General features: G+C 36.9%; 1 protein-coding gene across 1 annotated transcript; it reads right to left on the bottom strand.

Annotated features, from left to right (window-relative positions):
- Nucleotides 1–3517: 3517 nt before the first annotated feature.
- Nucleotides 3518–21113, bottom strand: GTF2A1 (general transcription factor IIA subunit 1). Its single transcript, XM_031065439.1, has 8 exons — nucleotides 21016–21113; nucleotides 19177–19381; nucleotides 16834–16898; nucleotides 14656–14731; nucleotides 13232–13365; nucleotides 12006–12326; nucleotides 11005–11094; nucleotides 3518–8014 (listed from the first exon to the last, which is right to left on the bottom strand). Exons 1-8 carry the CDS (start codon nucleotides 21028–21030, stop codon nucleotides 7907–7909), a joined length of 1014 nt encoding a protein of 337 aa, XP_030921299.1. The 5' UTR covers nucleotides 21031–21113; the 3' UTR covers nucleotides 3518–7906.
- Nucleotides 21114–21818: the final 705 nt, after the last annotated feature.

The raw sequence follows: 21818 nt of genomic DNA, 5'->3' as shown, positions 1-21818 counted from the left end.
ACAAAGTAATTTAAGGACAAGAAAATAATTTAGGACAGAAAATGAAAGCTAAAAGATACTCTGAACAAAGATTAACAGTAATTTGATCTGGTAAATTTAAGAACTGCTCTATTTTCTCCTTGCCCCCTCCCAAAACCAACTTGAATGATACACGCAAAAAGGTCTGTGATATGAATATACTTCACCTTTAGCTACCTGGTTTTTAACACCAGTATCATCATCACACTTACCAAGCCCTTTCTCAACTCTTTAAACGTACAGGGAATTTCACTAGATGCTGATTTAATGGTTTAAGACTGAAACTGCTTATTAAAATTAGACAAATTCAGCCCACAAAAACTAGGACATCAGAAATATTATTCCCAGCACTAAGGCTTTTTCTTCATTAAAACCATGAACAAGGTGAGCTCAGGAGGAAAGGGCTTCCATCCTACAACAATTTGAATTTTCTGAAACAAAAGGCAATCTGTGCCAAAACAAACCTACAAGCAGTATTCCCAGCAAGTGAATTCTTCAATAAATCCTTTTTAGAAATGCTGTACTTCCCACAATACTTTGTTTCCCAGAATACATTACCTGGTGGAACCAGAGAGCCCACCTAGAGTCAGCCAGTTGTTCCTCCAAGGGGAAAGGTCTGTATGAAATACTCAGATGCTGGTACAGGAGGACACATGAGGAGTTCTATCTGCAGGGGGCTCACAGCAGGATTCCTAGGAGAAATGGAAAAATCAGGCAGCTAACAGCCTTAGCAGAGAGGATGGCCTTCCTTATTTTGCTGGTCAAAATGGTTTTCCCCATCACAAGCAAGGAAGGCTGTTCTTTACCTTGACAAAAAATCCAGCAGCTCTAGCACTCGTAAAGCAGCATCCAGACTCTCTTGGGATTCCAACTGTCTTATGTTCCAGACATTTAGAGGGATTTTTCCACAACACTGTCCTCCTTCATTTGGTTCCTCTAGCAAAGGAAAAACATTTCTACCTTGACAGAATCACATCCATACATAACATTTTTTGCTGTTACGAGATTATTATTTTTACAATATGATGATAGTCCTTGTTTTGGATTTGCTACTGAAATAGTTATCCAAATTAAACACCAGGCTTTCAATTTCAGTAAATTTTTATTCACCAAACTGAACTAAAAAGGAAAACAAAAACTGCATGTATTTTTTAAACAGCTATCATTAAAAAGCATATTAAAATAGAAGTTCATGAATTTCCATCTTCAGAGAGCAGTTTTTGACCTATGGAAGTGAATGGGCAATTCAGAATCATTTATAACATAAAGCACTATTTGCATTTATTCTCTCTCCATATTATCTCTTTCAGATAACCCTCTTTCAGGTCACACAAGAGCATACACATTTATACTATGTAAAAAAGTGCAATTACATAGGCACTTTGCACAAAAAAAAAAAAGGGAAAGTCTTCACTCTAAAGAAAAAAACTGTCCTAAACCAAATTTCCTAAATGTTATATATCCACACTGAAGGTCAAACGTGGTTCAACTGCAGTTCATCTGAGTGTACTACAGATGTCCTTACCTCTGAAAGGATTAGATTTTGGCATAATCCCATTAGTGGTACAGTGCTGAAATCTGCTCTGAAAACAAGGGGCAAGTCTTTAAGAGAGTATTTTACAAACAGGAGTCCGCATTAGAAAAAACAACACACGCTCAAAAGCTGATGCAGTTTAAGACAAGTTGTAAGGAATAATGTATAGTTGAAAATAAATGGGGATTTACTGAAAGCTATGCTAATATCCCAAGATTCTTATCCTCTCATACTTCTGCAATGACAATAATTAAGCCATTTAAAAATCAGATAAGAAAATAATGCATTTTAAAATATAGTTGATTTTGCAAAAAAAGAAATTTTTTAAATACTTTGCTCAGCCACAGCGGGGAGAGTACAATTAACATTCAATTGTAACACTCATATTTTCTCAAAGGAATGAAATCTAGCTTTTTTTTGGTGTGTTTTAACTTAACTTTGCTACTAATTTGTCAGCATTCTGCTTTGTGACATCTTTTGTCAGGGTACTTTTGAAAACCTTTTGGCTGAAACAACAAGCCATTTTTCTGACCTGTTTGTTTCTTATGTTGTATGCAAGCTACACCACCAATGATCTCTTTTGGAAAAACACTGGATTTTTTAATAATAAATAGTTATTTATCCAGAATCAACTCAAACTCCCTTTCAAGTAAGGCAAATTTTATAGAAAAACCAGTATTGCATTTTTTTAAATTTCCTTAAGTACTGAGGGCTGGAGAGCAAAGAGGAGTACTGGGGGGCAGAGGAGGGGAGTCCATCCTTGAGTACTAGGGAAAAAACAAAATACCACCACTCCTCATGAGGCTTTGTTTGCTATAGGTTGACACCACTGTAGATAAAAAGTTAGTTCAAAATCATCACATTCCAAAATACACCCCCCATACAGGCAGTATAACCTACACTTATTTTCTTCCTAATTATTTTAGAGTTTCAAGATCAAAATCTAGATTTAAAAATAAATCACAAGTCATGTCTCAAGATACTGCTTTTAGATAGGAACTAAAAAGATGTCATCTGCTTGAAAGCAGTTCTGTCAGATTAGCTTGACTGATGAAGACAAAACCTTATTCATTGGCCACTTATCATCCAAGAACTCTGCATTTTACTTCTCGCATTTCCACGTACAGGACTAAGATCAAGATGTCACACAGAATCATAGAACCAACTGGGTTGGAAGGTACCTCTGGAAAGCACCCAGTCCAACCCCTCTGGCAGGCAGGTGGGTTTTGAATGCCTCCAGACAGGGAGACTCCACAACCTCTCTGGGCAGCCTGTGCCAGTGCTCTGCCACCCTCATTGTAAAGAAGTTCTTCCTCACATTGAAGTGGAATTCCTTCTTTTTGCCCATTGCTCCTTTTCCTGTTGCTGGGCATCACAGAAGAGTCTGGCACCATCCTCTTGACACCTATGCTTGAAGTATTTATAAGCAGACATCTCTCAGTCTTCTCCAGACTAAATGCACCCAGCTCTCAGTCTCTCCTAAGAAAGATACACCAATGCCTTGGCCATCTTTGTGGCCCTTTGCTGGACCTTCTCCAGTAGCTCTTTGTCCTTCTTGTACTGGGGAGCCCACAACTGGACATGGCACTGCAGATTGGCCTCACCAGGGCTGAGCAGATGGGGAGGATCACCTCCCTCAACCCACAGGCCAGTGTTCAATGCACCTCAGGATAGCACTGGCCTTAATACCAAGTTGTTCAACAAATTTGATCTCAATACCTAAGCCTTAGGTTACACAGGGAGAAACCCTTAAACAAATATGCAAGTCTGGCCTCATGATTAAGCTGTGAATTTTTTTATAACATTGTGATGGTATTAACGAGAAAGTCTGCACAGCAAACTGAACTAGTGAAATTATCTCTATGTGATAAAAACCAATGCAGAATCTTCAACATTATTATGGATTAGTTATAAGCCTCATATATGAAACAAATGCACATGCAAGATAGTAAATGAAGTGGCAAACATTTTTAAATAACATCTTTAATTAAAGTTTTTGCAAAGGCAAAATATTAAACTTAAAATAGGTCTTAGTACATCAAAATACTAAGCTCTCTAATTGTATTCCAAGCATGGCCTTTGAAACATAATATCCTGTATATCACAGAGGAGCAACCTTGATCTGCAATTGTACAGAATGAATTTTACAAACATAATAAATATATTTACCCCCTTACACATAACAGTATATGTACAACAGCAGTTGACAATAGTAGCTCAGAACAGCAAAAAAGGATAGTCCCCCACTCCATAATCTATTGGTACCCTATGCACTCTTGAACATGTCTCATTGGATGACTGTACATATAGCTAACCCAAGGTAGTTTTTCCTGTTTCAAAAAGCTCCTTTTGTTCCACAACATCTAATCCACCAAATAATAGTTAAAAAACACACTGCGTGAACTGCCTGAAAAAAGTAGACGACATGGAAACCAATGTACTGGTTTTTACACATTTCCCAACCAATCACAGCAATGGGAAAACGAGACTTTAAATGCCAGACACCAATACAGAACAATATGCAAGTTTCTTTATCTTGTATAGTCACTCATCTCGAAGTCTGAGAAGAACTCCAATATCAGATGGGGGTGTATGGGTGGTGTGGGATGGCACACAGTAAATCCCACGGTGCTGTGTAAGGCAGCCCAGTATCAATCCAGTGTGCGATGCCCTAAAACCACTGTTCATTTCCTGGACATCTTATTGCATTCTATCAGGAAGCTTTTGCTTTGGGGGAAATTCGGGGGGGGTTTATTGTTTTTAAAGGAGCTTTTACAAATTGAAGAGATTAAATCAATATGAACTTGAGTTAACAAGGTCTCTTAACTCCTTCACTGAAATTAAGAAATTTTACTCTGGTAGTGTTATCTGGTAACATAATTACTACTAACTGTCAAGAGGTGAAATTACTTTCACAGATTCAATGAAGTTTACTTTAACACTCCTAATTGTGCAGCAAAAAGATAAGAAAATATTTATTTTAAAAAAATCAGTTACATGACACAACATGTTTTTGCTCTCTTCTAGAAAATGTGCTTCAGAATCACATATCAATCCTGGAAATAAACTCGGACCACAACTGTCACTTTAAATAGTGTTGAGGAAATTGAATGATGTTTAAAAGCAAGTTGTGAGTACAATGCAGGAACAAGGAGTATGAAATCTCAAAGAAATCTTGTTGCTAACCAGCAACGGAGGGGGAATAAAAACATATTCTATTTAAATAGTCCAATAAAGTTCCTTATGTGACTAAATTCTCTATTATCTCCTTAAAAGAAAACTTTTCATTTTCCACTTAGATGGTTTTAAATGATTGCACACACTAAAACCTAACAGAATTAGCGCAAAAAAGTTGCTTTTCTGGTTGAAGCACTGCAGGAAATTTACTCTCTCAGGAATCATTGTCATACTGGCAAAACAGGTATTCTGCAAACTGAAAAGGCACAAGACTCAATTTTGCCCAGTTGCTCTACAAGTTTCCATCAGCCATCATGGTTATAATTCTGAAGTTATCTTCCCCATTTTTTTTCCATCATAAAAAAGGTGCTCCATTATCTGTGCAAATTTTAACATAAGCCCTCTTGAAACCATTAATTGTTTCCATAATACTGAACTATTTAAATTGGAAAAAAAAGCACTATTTCTAAGGGGGAAAAAATCACTTATGAACATGGGAATCCCTTGCCCTCTGAAAGGAATGGTTTCTTTTGAACTAATGAAATGGTCTGTTCAGTTATATAGTTAAAACCATGATTAAAAATTCAAGTATAATAATAAAATTAAGCAAACTACATTCTTACAGCAAGCTGCTACAATAAAATGAAATTAAAACATGCTTTTTGACTTAAAAAAAAGGAACACTTGATGTAGCAATAAGAGCACAGTTTGGTATGTGCATGGTTTGACTGGCTTTCCCAAAACTTCACAGATATTTGTATTTGAAGACAAAACCTATCTGAAAAGCACACCATACAATTAGCTTGCAAGAGGCTATGCAAGTTCAGAAAGCTTCTAACATCCTTCAGAACAGACTAAGCTTAATTAATTTTAAAGTTCAGCTATCCTTTAAAATAGAGAGGCTACGCAGCTTCTAGTATATGTATGTGGGTGAGAAATATCACTAAGTTGTATGAAAACAAAGTGTTGTATAAGTAAACTGGGTTCCAATAGTATAAAAAGGAATCTATAGCTAAAGGGATATTTTTTTCCTTTTATTGGTTTGGTTGTGCAGCATTATGGGAATTTTTCTGAAGTCCACTACTTAAGACTTATTGGTAACAGACATGGAAAAGGTGAGGGAAGGAAATTAGTTGGTATATTATTGATTTCCTTGCAGTTGTACATAGACGTGTCAACAGCGGTAAAAAAATAAAATATCTGCGTTGTTCAGAAGAAAGCAAACACCAATCAGTTTGAGATACCTTGAAAGTCCCCAGGTAAAAATGCAGTCTAAATGACGATTCCATTACTGAAGAATCAATTAGAAGAATCATCAATTAACTTTTCATAAAGCTTATGAATGTAGACGGCTTTCAAACAACCATATGGCTCTAGACATAGCCCACAGGCAGTTTCAGTCATTATCAATGAGAGAGCAGGTGTACAAAATAACAGCAATAAAACCTTCTTTACAATTTGTTGTGATTTTTCTACATACTACTGAGACTACAAATGCACTTGGAGGCAAATGAATCAGAGAATGAAAATTAAAGTAGTTGTTACATACTGCTGAAATACACTTATGACTTTGTTAAATAATGTTTATGATATCTCATTCTCAAGCCAAAAATAAAGTCAGAAATCATGTCTGCTTCTCATGGTCTTAGCTAATTCAGTAAAAATTATCTTTGTTGTGTCCTTTTTTCATCAACTTTTCAAGCACCCAATAAAATACAAAATTTTTTTGAAATGGTGAGCCACATGAACATTCCTTCCTCAACAGTTTCTGAAGTATAATGCCCATTCCCTCTCCTCGTTCAGAAGTAACTGCATTTCCAAAAGCATGGCCCTATGCAGGAAGAAAAGTTCTTCACCTTCTGAGATGAGAAAGGGAAGGAGGGGGGAATAACTTTGTTGCTTTTCACAAACTGAACACAAAAAAAAACCCCAAACAAACAAACAATAAAAAAGGCAAGTGAAAAAGTGACTACACAAGGTTTAGTGCATCTGACTGCTTGATTTGCTGTAACCAAGACAGTCTAAAGATACTCTAACAAAATTTGTGTTCTTAAAAGCTGTGCAGCTCTCTTCATGAAATTATATGCCATCTGGAAACTTTAGAGAGATTAATTGCTGCAGGTAATTTCTGGCTATACTTTTTAGTAAAGCAGATCTTTGATTAAAAATTGCAGCCAGGATGTTAGAATTTTTATGTGATTTTCTGTACTAAAAATTTAGTCATTCCTGTGTGTCTGTTGAATTATTTGTGGGTGTCTGGACTACAAACATAGTAAGCAGGTAAAGGAATGCATCTATTATGGCATTACCTAGATAATGGATTCAAAAGGTCTCCAAATCCTTTAAAAAATGTTTTTGTTAAAAAATCAAGGGAAACTTATTTGTTTCAATTCAGTGATGCTGAACCACCACAAAACAGTAAGAATATAATTAACAAGTTAAGCAATCTAACTTTTGTGGGGGATGAGGTGCTTCAAATTTGAAAAATGCAGCCCTAGATAAAACCTATCACATGAAATGAAAATAATTTTGAAACATAAATCATTTTACCATTTTGTAACTGCTAGGAACAACAACCTGTTTATGGGGAATGGCATTGAAAACAACAAATAGATAAAATAATTAATGAGCATATCAGAATTAAAAATATTTTCCTTATACAAGTTATTTAAAATTTAACACCTTAATTCTTACCCTTCTGTACAAAGCTTGCACGCAGTTTAAGTAAGATTCTGACCATCCTCACTACCAAAAGGAAGTGTTCAAAGCAAAGATTTGTACACACAATAAGCATTTTCAGATTAATAATCTATCAAAGGGAATAGTTCCTTCAATCAGTGGAAGAAGTATTTTAAAATCTTAAATCAAGGGCAGGGGGGACAAAGCCTTACATGCTAAATACCAGCTGTAGGTACCTGTATGTAGAATTGATAATTAAGGTATTCCTAACACACAAAACCAGCTCCCAGACAATGCTATAGCTGCTACAGTCCATGGCTTGCTCATCTGAAGTAGTGTCTTTGTTGCCACATTTTACCTTTGTTCCAATACTTTTGTTTATTTCTGATGTGCAGATACACATTTTGATTGGAGTATATATCCAAGTCTCAACCTTTCCTGCTTTTGTTTTGTTTTTTTCCTTTTACAGCGAGTTCTTTTGTTTTGTCTTTTAAAACTTCACCATTCTGCGTCCCCAATGGCTTTGGAAAATACATAATCTCTTCCATTAAGATTCATGATGCCATCTTTGAGATGAAATTTCCATTTGTTTTTACTTCTGTGAATCTAAAAACAAGGCAAAAACATTAACCTATTACTCTGCATCAGAAATAGGTAATAATGCATAAGTAAATTATAAGAGAAAGAAAAATAAAAATAACTATTAGACATAATATTGAGTGCCACATCCAGTCTTTCCTTGAAACTCCTAGAGGGGCAATGACTCCACCACTTCCCCTGGGCAACCCATTCCAATGTTTAAGCAACTCTTTCTGTGGAGACATTCCTCCTGATGTCCAGTCTATACGTTTAATCTAAAACTAAAGAAAACTGAACAAAATTCAGCCTAAAGGTAGAGGAGTAAACTTTCGCAAAATTTAAAAAAACCAAACCAACAAAACCCCACCACCACATACTTAAAGCACAGAGCAGACAAATATTTGCCATCTATCAAAAACTGCATCTGAAAGACCAAAAGACCACCAGATGAGCAGATACTTAAAGAAAGCAAAGACTTTTCAGAAAGCTGAAATGCTGTCCCCAAAAGGAAAGGTTATCATAAACTTCTGCAGACAGAACAAAGATGTAGTTCTAGACCAAAGATGGTTCTAGAAGTTAAAATTTTACATAAGTCATAAAAACAGGTAACCCTGCTGCAATTTTTCCAGTTTTATCAAGCATGGGAAGTCTCACCATGTACCATTAGTGCTGTAGAAACAGCAACATGGCACCAAACAGCTATGACCATATCACTCTACTCATTATTTCTAGTACTGCTTGATCTCTTCTCACTTTAAGCTGAAAAAGTGACGGTCAGTGGCAAAAGTTAGCAAGTAAATGAACAAGGAAAGGTCTGGCTTATACACACTACTTGCCCTACTGAATGGCATTCCACAAAAATCCCTCATCAGAAGCATCTGAGATGCCATGGGGTCAGATGAATAACTGAATAAAGATGAGAAAACACAGGTAAGATCACAGTTTCTACAGCAAAATAGAGTTCATTCCAGAAAAAGGTTTGTGCTGGTTGGAGTCCACACAGTTTAAGAGCTTAGTAAGATACTCAGGATCTGAAAAATGACAAAACGTCCTGATGATACAATGAGTTACTGAAGAGCTGCAGAACCATGTCACTGCCCTAACTCGCTGTGTAAGAAAACAGTGGTGGCATTCAAGGCACATGAAGACAGTAACAATGGGAAAAAAATCAATTTCAATTTACACGGACAATAAAAGCAGTGGGTTTGAACTAACAATTGCAAGTCAGGAATGAGATTCCAATGCTCTAAGACTTTCTCATGAGAATATCAGCTCTGTGTCCAGTGGGGCCAAAAACATACACAAACTATGCAGAATATTGCTACATCAGCAAATAAATTGAAGTGTTACCTGTGCTCCTCCCTAAACCTTATCTACCCTTACAAGTAAGATACAGAAAAATCAAACAGATCTGCAGAATGAAAGTAAGAGCAATCAAATATTTGAACAGCAATCCAACATTTGAATCAGGTACAAATAAAGTGCAGCTCTGATTTCAAAGACATGACTGAGGAGGTTTACGATCGTCTGCAGTATCATAAACACCACTAAGAAAGCAAAAAAGAAAAGACTCTTTAGAACTAGGAGGTATCATGAAACGAATGGGTTTAAAAATGAGGTGATCCTCCACATAATACATTTTTAAAACTTCTTCTTGCAAGGCAAAATTTACAAGGATTCAAAAATAATCAAATTGGTTTCTAAGAAGTAGAGGGAAAAAAAATCCTCTGTTGGTCATTTGAGAAGAAGGCACTTTCCCTTCCTCAAGAGACAGTTCACAGAAGGATGTTTGTAAAAAGCTCTACATGAGCATTGCCACCTGTCTGTTCTTGTCTCATAGCTCCAGAAGCACCCACCATCAGCTGACGCACGACACTGGGCAGGAGGAACTGCTGAGATCTAAGCTGATCCTATATATTTCAGAGGCAAACTGAATAATGATTTCTTGAAAAGAGATGAAGTCCTTCCAGAGTATGCGGCACTGGAAGCTAACGACGGACACTGCTCCCTACCAAGTTCCAATTCCTAACTTTTAAGAGGGTGAGGATTTCAGAGTAGCTCCTGTTGCACAGTTTCAGCAGCTCCCAATAAGCTTTTCTACCTGCTGCTCTGAGTCCCTCACTATTCCTTACAAATTGCCTCAAAAAAGTTTTGGATTACAGTCTAGAGAAGACAGATGGCTGGGATGTAGGTCTTAAATTCTTTGTTGAATCTGATGGCAAGTCTAAGCAGAGTCTGGGCATAACTGAAGACTTGCTAACCCAGTCATTCTTTGCAGCACAGGAGCTTACAGGTTTTTTAACCCCTGCTTTAAAAAGGATTCCTATTTGTTGTAGCCCAATTAACTGAGTATAGGAGAAGAAAAAGGAAAAAAAAATCCACATCAAATAATCTGCATACTACCTCAGCCAAAAGATTCTGATATTGTCTAGACACATTTAAAAAGTTTCCAGCACAGATGAATCCAGGGAAAATCTGATCCCCTGTAATGACTAAATTCTTGCAAGACAGTTCAGCAGAATTTAAAGCAAAATAAGCATAAGCACTCCACACTGCCATTTCACATAGCACAATGCATAGCACAGAAAGAGCATTCTCCTCTGGTAACCATTCTATCATACAGAAAAGATACTTTCAGTGATCAAGGAACAGTTTTCCACAAGTCTAAATCCTGAGGACTACTTTTCCCATTTATAGCCACAATAAATGTACAAATTTAACAAAAGTTGACCTCTCCCGGTCCCAGAAGACTGCCCTTTTATTAAAGGGCATAAAAAGACACTACGAAGAAAAATCAAATGCAGCCAAAATTTTCTAAGCTTTACCTATTACCAAGTTTAGTACAAACATGGTACACAAACCTGTTTTAAAAACAATAGGTAATTCTTACATTTCCATTCACATTATAGTCTGTATAGATCTACCTGTACTTAAGAGTTACAAAGATACTACTTAAAAATTTTAATAGTAAGAACAAAGCAAGTAAAACTTTTGGATTGTTTTCTGTAGATATTTACCTTATCATACTGGCACACAACAACATTTTCTGTATCAAAGAGTTCTTGTCCTTCCTCATCACTCACATCATCTTCACTGTTCAGAGGCTCCTGAAAGAAACACATGCAAAAAGTTGTGATGGCTGGCAAGATCAGAGCTGTTACTTCAATTACTAGCATGAGGCTACAGTGTTGTCTATGAACTGCGGGACCCAAAATGCAGTATTTCCAACAGAGTGCTGATGCCTCCTACCCTCCCTCCTGAGAAAATACCCTTATGAATTTTAGTCTGGAACTTCAATGTCCAGGCCAGATGCTAAGCACTGCAGCCTTTTAACACCACAACTATTCCATTCTTGCTCCTTCATTGTAAACGTTTATGCAAAAGTATGCAGATTTTCATTTTTGTAAAGCATCTAAGTGGTAAGAACCACTGGCTGAAGTCCAAAACCAAGCCAACTCAAAGACAAAATTAGGCACATACTATTAAGAATAGTATGCCTCTTCCTGTCTCCTTATTTTATTAAATCAAGGTAAGATGTTTCCTAGAAGATGCTTTATAATCAAATTTGAGTTCTCAAGCTTGCTCCTGTGTAACAAAAAGTAATGGAATAGCCAGTGAGATACAGGCAGACCACATCTGTTGGTCCCATCACTGAACCAAATGCTGCTCTCCTTTTTGTCTGTCTTAGCATCCTGCTTTTGTACACACTTGGTCTTAAGCAGAGTTGACCATTTCTTTTTGCTCATGAAGGTTACAGGACTTCATGACTAACCTCTCCATAACATCAAAAATATTCCTATTGAAGTGTTTAAATGGTGTTGGTCACAGATAATTTTTGCTGTGTCCCCCACACCCTCCCCAGCTGCACTGCTTTGCTAATACACACAATTTCCACAACTCAATAAGGGTAGAAGTTATATTCTCAAAATTACTGAAGTAATTGTACTATTTGACATAGACAGTTTTCTTTAAAATACCAACAAAAAAAACTGAAGCACAACCATAATATTAAATTTACCTCTTCAACTTGGCCATCTTCACCCCCATCTTTTTCTTTCTCTTCCTCTTCATCATCATCGTACTCTTCTTCCTCATCATCCTCTTCTTCAGATGATGTGTCCCCTGTTCCATCAACTTGGAGAACAAGTGGTGCTTGTGGTTGTGCCTGTTGCTGCTGTGGCTGCTGCTGACCAGCTGCAGGAATCTGTGCTTGAGCTGGTGTAGGGGCAGCCACTGTTGTAGGTATAACTTGAGTTTTGTTTCCTGTAAACAGGATCTGCTGAGGCTGAATAATCACTCCTGTCTGCTGGGAAAGCCCTCCAGGGAGAGGAGCCAAAACCTGATGGAATATCACTGTAAGTACTGTGGCTGCTAACGCGACAGACCCCCACACCACAGACTCAAAGGAAACAATTAAAGCATATCAATCTGACTTGAACAGAATAGTTATTAATTACAGAAGAGTTACAAATATTCTACCTATATCAGGTACATAATTTCAATTTTAATCCCATACCTTCTTGCACTACTTGTTGTTAAATTTGCTGCATTTTGCATTGCTAAATTTAAGAAAAAATTTTAAAAGTCTGTCCATTCCAAAACATGAGCACTGCCACCACACCAGAGTTCCAAACACAGCACTGGAATGTTTTAATTAGAGCAAAAGATTATTTCAAAAAAATCTTCTTTATAAAAAAAATTAAACTCTTCACAAATTGCTAGTCATTCTTAAACTGTATAACTGGGACACTATGACAACGGGACTTTGTGCTAACACAGTCTGGACACACAGCTGACCTTGTCAATGAACAACAATCTTTCTAAAACATTGTATTTACTACTGAATTAACCAAGGAGTGTCAATTTTAGGTATTTTGTTCTGTGTGTGAGGTGACTCAGAATAATTTCAATTAATTTAAAAGTACATAGACTAGGATTATGCACATAATAGAACTCAGCAGGAGATGCACAAAAGAAATTTTAAACTGCAGCCAATCAATATCTGACAAGAATAAAAGTGACATTAAAAACAACATTTCAAGATTGTTCATTATAGAAAAAAAAAAGCCCCACAAAAAATAACCAAAAAGCCCTGCTAGACTTGACACAACTTTCTCTTTTTTAAAATTATACTGTTTCTGAGTTTGTGTTCTAGTTCAACTTGTTCACAAAAATACAGTAATTTAGTAATTACTATAATGTTTTTTTCTTCCAAGTGTACCTATTAAAAAAAATCTCCTTTACCTGCTGAATAACAGGTGCTTGTACTCCACCAGGCTGCATTTGGGGTATAACCTGCTGCTGTAGAACCACTGGCTGCTGTGGTTGAATAATATACTGAGCTCCATTTGCAGTTCTAACTACTTGGAGGATCTGGCCTGTAGTAAAATAAGTATCATATTAATCAAAAGGACAAGTTCACTTTTAAAATTATGTTAGTTTAGAAGCTCGTTTCCTGGAAGAATACCAATGGCAATTAAAAAAGAGAAATACTAAAACAATTCACTTTCATCACTGAAAAGACAGGATGCAATTGCAGCTGTGCCAGAAACAAAGAATAGGGTTGTTTACCACCTGAATATGATAATTTGTTTTTCACATTTCTTATCAGAAAGGTAGAGTAAGAAGAGAGAAGAAATTAAATTAGATAATCCTGGACTTTATAAATTTCCCTCAGATGGATCTCCTGCTCTCCCTTCACAGCAAAATGCAGTGTCCTATTTACTGAAACAGTTAAATGTACCTGAAAGAAGAGACTTCCCCAGCCCTAGTCTAAGAAATTACTATAAATGTTCAAAACTGAATTATTACTACAAAAGTAACAAATGTAGGCTGCAGATTATTCTGTGCCATAACAAACATGGATGCACTTCCTTAAAACTGGGAAGATTTTGATTTTTAGAACAGCTGAACACTTAAATTTTATTTCAACTATATACCATTAAACATTATAGTGTTTAAAACAGGAGGGTTAAGTCGCAGGTGATCCTGGTGAGCATAGGTGAATTACTCCAGCAAAAGCAGCAACTAGATCTAGAAAATGAGATTTCTTAGGCCTTTCCTTACTTCCTGTGCAGTGTAGAGCTATAATCAGGTTCATAAAATCAACATAACATGAAAGTACATGAAATATCAGGTATGCTGTTCATCAAAGTAATATTTAATAATATTCTAAATGCTTGGCATAACAGCATTTAGAAACTATAAATATGAAATAAAGCTAGCATTGCTAGCAAAGTTAGAAATTCCACTTTGTATGCTTAGCAGGCATGAAAAACCTTAGGACATTACTCTTCTGAAGTCACAGAAGTAGTGATCCTACTTCATAGTAGCTCAGTACCTGAGCTTGGATTATGCACCACAAAGCTCAGAAATACACAAAGGGGAAAGACAGCAACACCAATCCCTGTGCATCTAGAAGTTCTCTAAGTGGGAAAAACCTAGACAGATTCTAACCTATAACACCATTAGGGCAAGACCACAAGATTCCTAAGAAAGTCAGTGAGTAAAAAGGGCAGGAATCAAGTAAAGAGACTGCACTACCTTGTTAGGGTGGATGGCCAGATCCTGCTTTTTAGCAGTAAATAACAAGTAGAAGTAAGGCACAGAATGCTTCCCTCTTAACCCCCCTTAAAACTATAGCTTGTTCTCAATATTAAGAGAGTTACCTGAATTTGTAAGTATCTGCTGAACTGGAGTAACACCAGCGGGGAGAGCCAATGTAGCTGCAGTGGCTGCAGCACTCTGAAATACAGGAAAAGTGTTTTAACCACAAACGTAATATTGACAGTGTTTCATCTCACAACATGCTGCCTGAACATACCTAACTTCTTATTACCATTTACAGTGTTTGCACACAAGCTCCTGCAGCTATTAAAATGCAGACTTTTCAACTGTAAATTATACTACATATAAAAATTATTTTATTTTCCTTCTCTAATAGTAAGAAGACTGAAGCAAAATCACTAAATATCACACCCTAGCGCAAATTGGTTTCTTGCTTTATCTGCAAGCTCAGCAGATAAACCTCTGCCTTCTCTGCTGATCTACTAAAACAGCACAACACTGCATTGCTCATGTGGCAACTTCAGTTACACTTTTTCAAAGCAGCTAAGGCTACGGGCCTACAGGGCCTACAAATCTGAAGGTACATAAGGTACTGACTGAAGCAATGATTATGCTGGCCTGCCTTGTTTTCACAAGGCACAGTTATCAGGTTTGCACTCTTCCTCAAGTCCCACATCACACAGCTCCTCTGAGTGAACCTACACACACTGTGTACTGACTGTTCACAGAATGACTGATTTTTTCTCTCAAGACAGCTGGTTCAAGTATAAAGTGGAACTATCAATGAGTAATGATTTGAACCTGCAAGGGAACAGAATTTCAACACAATTATGGGAGCTCCAAACATAAAAATCTGTATTAAGTCCTTAATTTGCAGAGGATGATGGACTTCTCTAGAGGCCTCTCCATTTCAAGGTTCCAACTTCAGCTGCCATGGAAAAGGCTACCTCCCCCTACTATAAGGGAACCATGGCCAATTATTCTTTGTTACTGAAAGGATTTAAACTTCATTACTGGGTAGAGTACGTATTTCCTGTTTAGAAGAAACAGGATCTCCCCATACTGTCTAGTCAATATAACAGTTACATCTCCCAAGATTAGAGTTCACCACACAAAACTAAAATTATGTTTTATGCATCCTCACATCCCAGACAAACACAGATGAATGAACTCTCATTACTCTCTGCCTTCCAAAATACTCAAAGTCTGTCAGATCCACTCTTTCATATCAACTCAAATGTTTCTAATAAACAGTATTTCCAAATTGATTGTAACTCTTTGCTGAACAGTAGCTCTCTGTGGTAGACAAAACATCAACATTTTGACAGCAGTAGAGTTCAAAAAGATTGGCATAGTAATTTTTTTCTACACCCTGAGATAACTGACACAGGACAAAAACACATTTAACTGCTGGATTTGTAAAGTTACAAATCCCATTGAAATGGTTGTCAAATATAAGAAAAAGGTGAATGTTTATGTGCTCTTGGCTTGTACATAAATCACTCAAGCAACAAAGTTCAGGCTCTTTTCTGTAGCAAGATGAGCAGGTAAAGGAAAAGTAAGAGAAGTTGCTCCAGCTTCAAAACCTGTTGCAAGCTTCGTGGGCTTTTACCATAGAAGTGGTAGGAATGTAGTGAATTCTGGTCATAATACACATAATGAAACTTATATTAGGGATTGTCTTCAAAGCCTTGCAAACAATTTATTTCTCTTTAAATTAAGCCAGGGCCTTTAAACCAAGATAAGCAATATTAACCTCTAGAGATACAGAGTGCAAGAAAACTGTACATGAGCAGAGTCAGTTCTATATGCTGTTACACAATGAGTGAATGGAATTAATGTGACCAGCAAAGATCTATGTGAAATGCTAAATCATCTCTCATTTAACATAAACTGAGGTTTCAGTATATTTAATGCTTTTTTCTGCATCTAGCAAATACATTATGCTTGCATCAGTTACTGGTGGTGTATTGGTATATGAGCATATCATCATGGAGATTCATACCAGCAGTATTCCAATTCCTGATTTCAAAAAAGTTTTGGTTAAATATATTTAAGCAGAGGATCAAACTAAGTCCTAGATTTGTCAGTGGAAGTCATACATCTCTGCTCCTAGACTGTAAGTGCAGCAGCAGAACTCAGGAAGGTGGCAGATGGGTTTACCAGTGTGTCCTAAATTACTTTTAAGCATCTGATGACTAATAGAAATTTGTATTTACTGTTTAATCAAAACAATTTACATAATGACAGTGTAATCCTGTATAAACTTCTTCTCTTACCATGCCTGATGCATTCATATGTGGTATCAGCTTGGAATCTGGCACAATAACCTGCTGCTGAGGTGCTAGAAATGAAAAAAAACAGAATTTAACGAAAAATACACAATCTGCCCAAATAACATCCAAGCCAGATCAACTTAGAAAGATTATCACCTAAATGTCAGCTAAGCTTCACCACAAAACCAAATACTAAGCAGTCTCTGGTCTTAGTAAGTTTTACTTTCAAGACAATATTCAACAGCAGCTCTGAGGGGTGATATGACTACTTTGCCTTTACAGCTCTTATTTCAAGGGCTTCAGTTACCTATTCTGTATCTAGGTAAAAGCAAGGTTAAAAATGTATTTCTGAAATTAGAGGTATTACTGAGATGTTGATAAAATTTACGATGCCCAATACCAGAGTTCTTCAAAAACAAAAAAACTAACTCTTAAAACAGACTTAAACAAGAATTATTCCAAGATGAAGAGTAACAGGATGCTGCAGTTAGCCTGAGCTATGCACAGTCAGCATAGTTTTAAGCTCATCATCTTCACTGTCTTCCGAATGCAGCAGAAGCAGCTGAAATGTGATAAACCACCCCTCCCACACAACAAAGCAGCTTTGGTGCACTGAAGGAAAGGCTAGCTAAACTATACCAACAACCTGCTGATCATCTGGAAGTGCATATGGTCAAGTTTATGGAACAAGCAGGTTGCCACTGCTATTATCAGTGACAGTAATCTTCAAAGTGACAGAGCAATTTGAATTAATTTGTCATTGACAAACTATTCTCTACCTAATCCTTTAAACAAATGACACTTAAGAACATTAGGAATAAGAGTTTCTAGGAAAGATTCTGGGGTAGGAAGCCTCAAAACCTGTACAAAGATCTGAGGGCATCTCCAATTTTCAGGGAAATAGAGCCAAAGATTAAGGAAATCTCATGAACCTGTGGCAGGGCCACACACAGGCTACTAGGAATCGCCATGTATATAATCCTGATTCCTCCCTGGGACAGCACCAGCTCATGTGAAGAGCTACTATACCATCTCCACCATAGAACAGGGAAGTCAAGTAATTCAGAAAACTGCATCTCTGTCATGGAAGTGCTTTGATATGCTAATTTCATTTAGTCTCTGCGCTGTCATTTAGTTGTAAGTCGCAACACTGGGCAACAATAAATCAGGCTGAAGTGCGTCACCAGGGGCAGGATCCGGCCTACCCAGGGAGCACAGGGAACACCTCCATGTTCCAGCGCAGGCTCCGCCCAGGGGCCGCCAGAGGGCGCCGTGAGCGGCCGCCCCCGCGGGGGCCCCGAGCGCCTGCAGCCGCCGTGTTTATTGACAGGCTTTCCATCTCAAAATTAATTTTATCCCAACGCATAAAACTATTTATGTCTAGCCAAAATAAAAAGTACTATAAGAAGAAAACAAGCAACCAACACCCATGTTTCCCTCCCTGTCAGAAAAGTGCCCCAAATCAACCACAAAAAAACCAACGAAAACGACATCATGGAAAAAATTATCACATCGGTTCTATACGGTGTTGAATATATGGTGGTTGGGTTTTGGGGGGAGACAGTGAGGGATATCAAATTGTATCTATCTTTCGTGTCTATGACAACATAGGTTTTCTGATCCATGAAATCTGACATGAACACTGAAGTCGGTGACTCCCACAGGTAAGTATTTTATGTCACAAATTTAATACACTGAAAACTCAATCAAGCCTTTCATAGGTGGCAGATATGTTTACTCAGCATATATGCAGTAAAATCCAGTAGTATTTATCTCAGTTTTCAACTGAAATTATAATGGCTGAAAAAAAATTTCATTAAATTATTAATGAACATGTAAGACAGTTATTACAAGAAACAATACTGTTATGCCTAGCTAAAATATACTCTGTACATCCACATCTACACAATGTGCAATCTTTTAAGACCAAAAAAAATCTACATATACTCAGACTATTACACAAGTATTTTTCGTGTCCTAGCACTGAGTTATACTAATGCTTTTTTGAAATAATTTGCTCCTAATGACATTACCACCTCATGACTAAACTGTCAACTGCTTATATTGGCTTGAACTTAGAGCTGCTAATGGAATTTTGAAAGCTGTGCATTCTGAAAGCACGTTATGTTACAGATGACCAAGAGAAGAATCCAGCTTTTTCAAAATCTTCTAAAGAATATGACTTAAAGCAAATACCAAAACACATTTCCCCCAGCTTTCTTGACCCATTGAATAAAGGCCAAGTAGAAAGACAGAAAGTTAACCACCAGACAAGCATCCAGCCCTAGATTTAAAATATGCTAAGGAGCTGGACTAACTTCAGAGCGTTTAGAGATGAAGTCTGACCTTGCTGAGATGCTGGAATAAGGACCTGTTGTGGCTGAGACTGCTGCTGCACAGTCTGCTGCGGCTGAGGTGTGTGATGGTGGTGGTGATGATGCTGCTGTTGCTGCTGCTGCTGTTGCTGTTGTTGCACCTGCAATAAAAGCTGCTGCTCTTCTGAATGGAAGCCATCTACAGCCTTAGACTGCATCAGCTTGTTCTCCCACAGCTAGTTTGGAAAAGGAAAAAAAAAATCTGTGTATAACTTTTACTCTACAGGATTTGTAATAATATGACAGTACCCCAAAACTGAGTTTCACTGTTTATTTTGTGCAAAAAGCCCAAAAAACCTTCAGGCAGATACAGACAAAAGGTAACTCCACAGAGTTAAGAAAAGGAATTAAATATTACTTGTCAGTCCAAGATTAAACTTTAACATTCTTTCTTCCTTCCAAGTGTGGAAGATTCACAACAACCCTAACAGAAGCATGGATTGAGATAAACTGGTAACTTTAAGTAAGACTTCAAGTTTTCCATTTTCCTATATTCCTTCTTTCTTACCTTTTTAATCACAAAAATAATTCTTTATTACAGCTTTCCTCAAGCCATTTCTTCTGGAACTCCTCAATAAAAGTTGCTTAAAGACTACTGCCTCCTACAACAGAAACTACCAGTTTACCTAAGATAATGCCTCTCTACAATTATTTATACAGTTTCTACCACAATATTAAACTCAGCTTCTCCAGCCCTACAGTTCTTTATGTCAGCTGACATGTCATCAAAGGACAGACACAGATGCAAAAAAGTAGCTCTTGTAAAAAGAGCAACAAGAGTATTCTGTAATACATCAGAGTCTAGAAGAGTACAGGCACTCAGGATTCATGATTTCAAAATCTGCTTAGGGCTCCTCTTCAATACTTTGTTTTCCTTCTTGTCTCTTTCCTCATTAATTTTTTCTGACATCACTTGCAGAATACATCTGTGACACAAATACCATAGCTCTTTTTTTATAGCTCTCACTGTATTTCCACCAAGACAGGTCATGGACTCATGGGAAAAGTCTTCACCTGTTTCAGTCTAGACAAATTCAAAATTAGTTTCCCACTCCATCCATTTTTTAATACTTCCAAAATATTGTGAATGTGGGATACCATGCTCACTGAAAAAGATGATACAAAAAGTCATCTCCTTTCCCAGTTTCCTTTCTTTTTCTGTTTTGTTTTGCCATTTTTTCCTTTTCCCTATGAAGGGCTTTTTTTACTCCTGAAGAATTTGAAGAAAGATACAGGAGACCCACTAGAGCTCAGGTTAACATCCTCCCTTCGTTATGGGCCTTTGATTCAAACCCACTCCATGTAAAACAATTCTGAATCAGAGCTTCAGGCAAACATGATGCATACAGTGTGATTTGTTACATACCAACCCCCAAAATGACAATACCTTTGAAACTACAAACCGTACATGCAAAAATCTGATCACATATCTAACAATGCAACTCTTCTTCAGACAGACAAAAACATCAAGAAAACATCAAACAGGGCAGGCATTTTATTTTTCCTGCAGAGAAACACTAAGAACCATGTGTCTTTAAAACAAACATATTTTTCCCTTTTTTAAAAATGCAATGTTTTGGGGATCAAAGTAACACTACATTCAGATGACTGCTGTCAGATTAGGGAAAATAACAGGGTGAGCAGATCTACCTATACAACAGTGCAATTCAAATGATATGGGGATACAGATATGCAGATTACAGTGTTTAATTAACTAAAAATTAGTACTTCTACTGTGAACAACAGTAGCCAGATTTGGAAACTAACTCCTGTATTGGTCTATTAAAAAAAACTTTTAAGTTCAACTTACTGTTTTGAGTTCCATGAGAACTTGTTCATCCACTCCTTCATCCAGAAAAACTTCTCTGACATCATTAATGACATCCTCAATTACAGATCTGTACAATTTAGGCTTTAAAAAAAAAAACAATAACTTGTCAGCACTGTTTTGAAAAGAATCTGTCACTTTAATATTAAGATAAGATTTCCCCCCACAAAAAACTGTATTTCAGAATACACCACATGTTTCCAAGTGACTGAAATATCCAGGAAAGTATAAATGAGGAAGAGCAGTTCAAACAAGGTGAAATGGGAAGGGACTGCTCACGATACTCTGTGACATAACTACAGCACAAGAGTTATCAAGCCATGAAGAGTATAATTTAAAACAGACAAGGAGATTGTTTTCCATTCAGTTAATTTGTTTTCTGCTTGAAAATGTAGATGCTAAACACGCAAGAATGCTGAGATGAGTGCAAAATGCATTAAAGAACATTCAAAGTTTGAAAGTATATTAAAGACAGGAAAAGAAACTTGTTAGTACTTGCACCAAGTATGGCTCAGAATGATCTTGAGCTGAAAAACACTGAGGGCTCAAAAAACTGGAAGGATTCATGTGAACATCCTGTTCTTCCTTACATACTTGTTTTCAGAAACTCCTTAACACATGATACTAGGTTAGACAGACTTCTGTTTTCAATCACTACTTATGCTTTTACATTTTGCATTTTTCATGGGGAAATACTAAAAATATGCTGTTGTTATTATTATACTGCTTTCACACCTAAACTATGAAAAAAAGTAAATTGTCAGTTCACTTTAGGTTGCCAAAAG

This window comes from Geospiza fortis, unplaced genomic scaffold (genome assembly GCF_000277835.1).
Source record: "Geospiza fortis unplaced genomic scaffold, GeoFor_1.0 scaffold54, whole genome shotgun sequence".
Taxonomy (NCBI): Eukaryota; Metazoa; Chordata; class Aves; order Passeriformes; family Thraupidae; genus Geospiza; species Geospiza fortis.
Note: the sequence above shows the minus strand (reverse complement) of the source record. Positions and strands in the feature narration are given on the sequence as shown.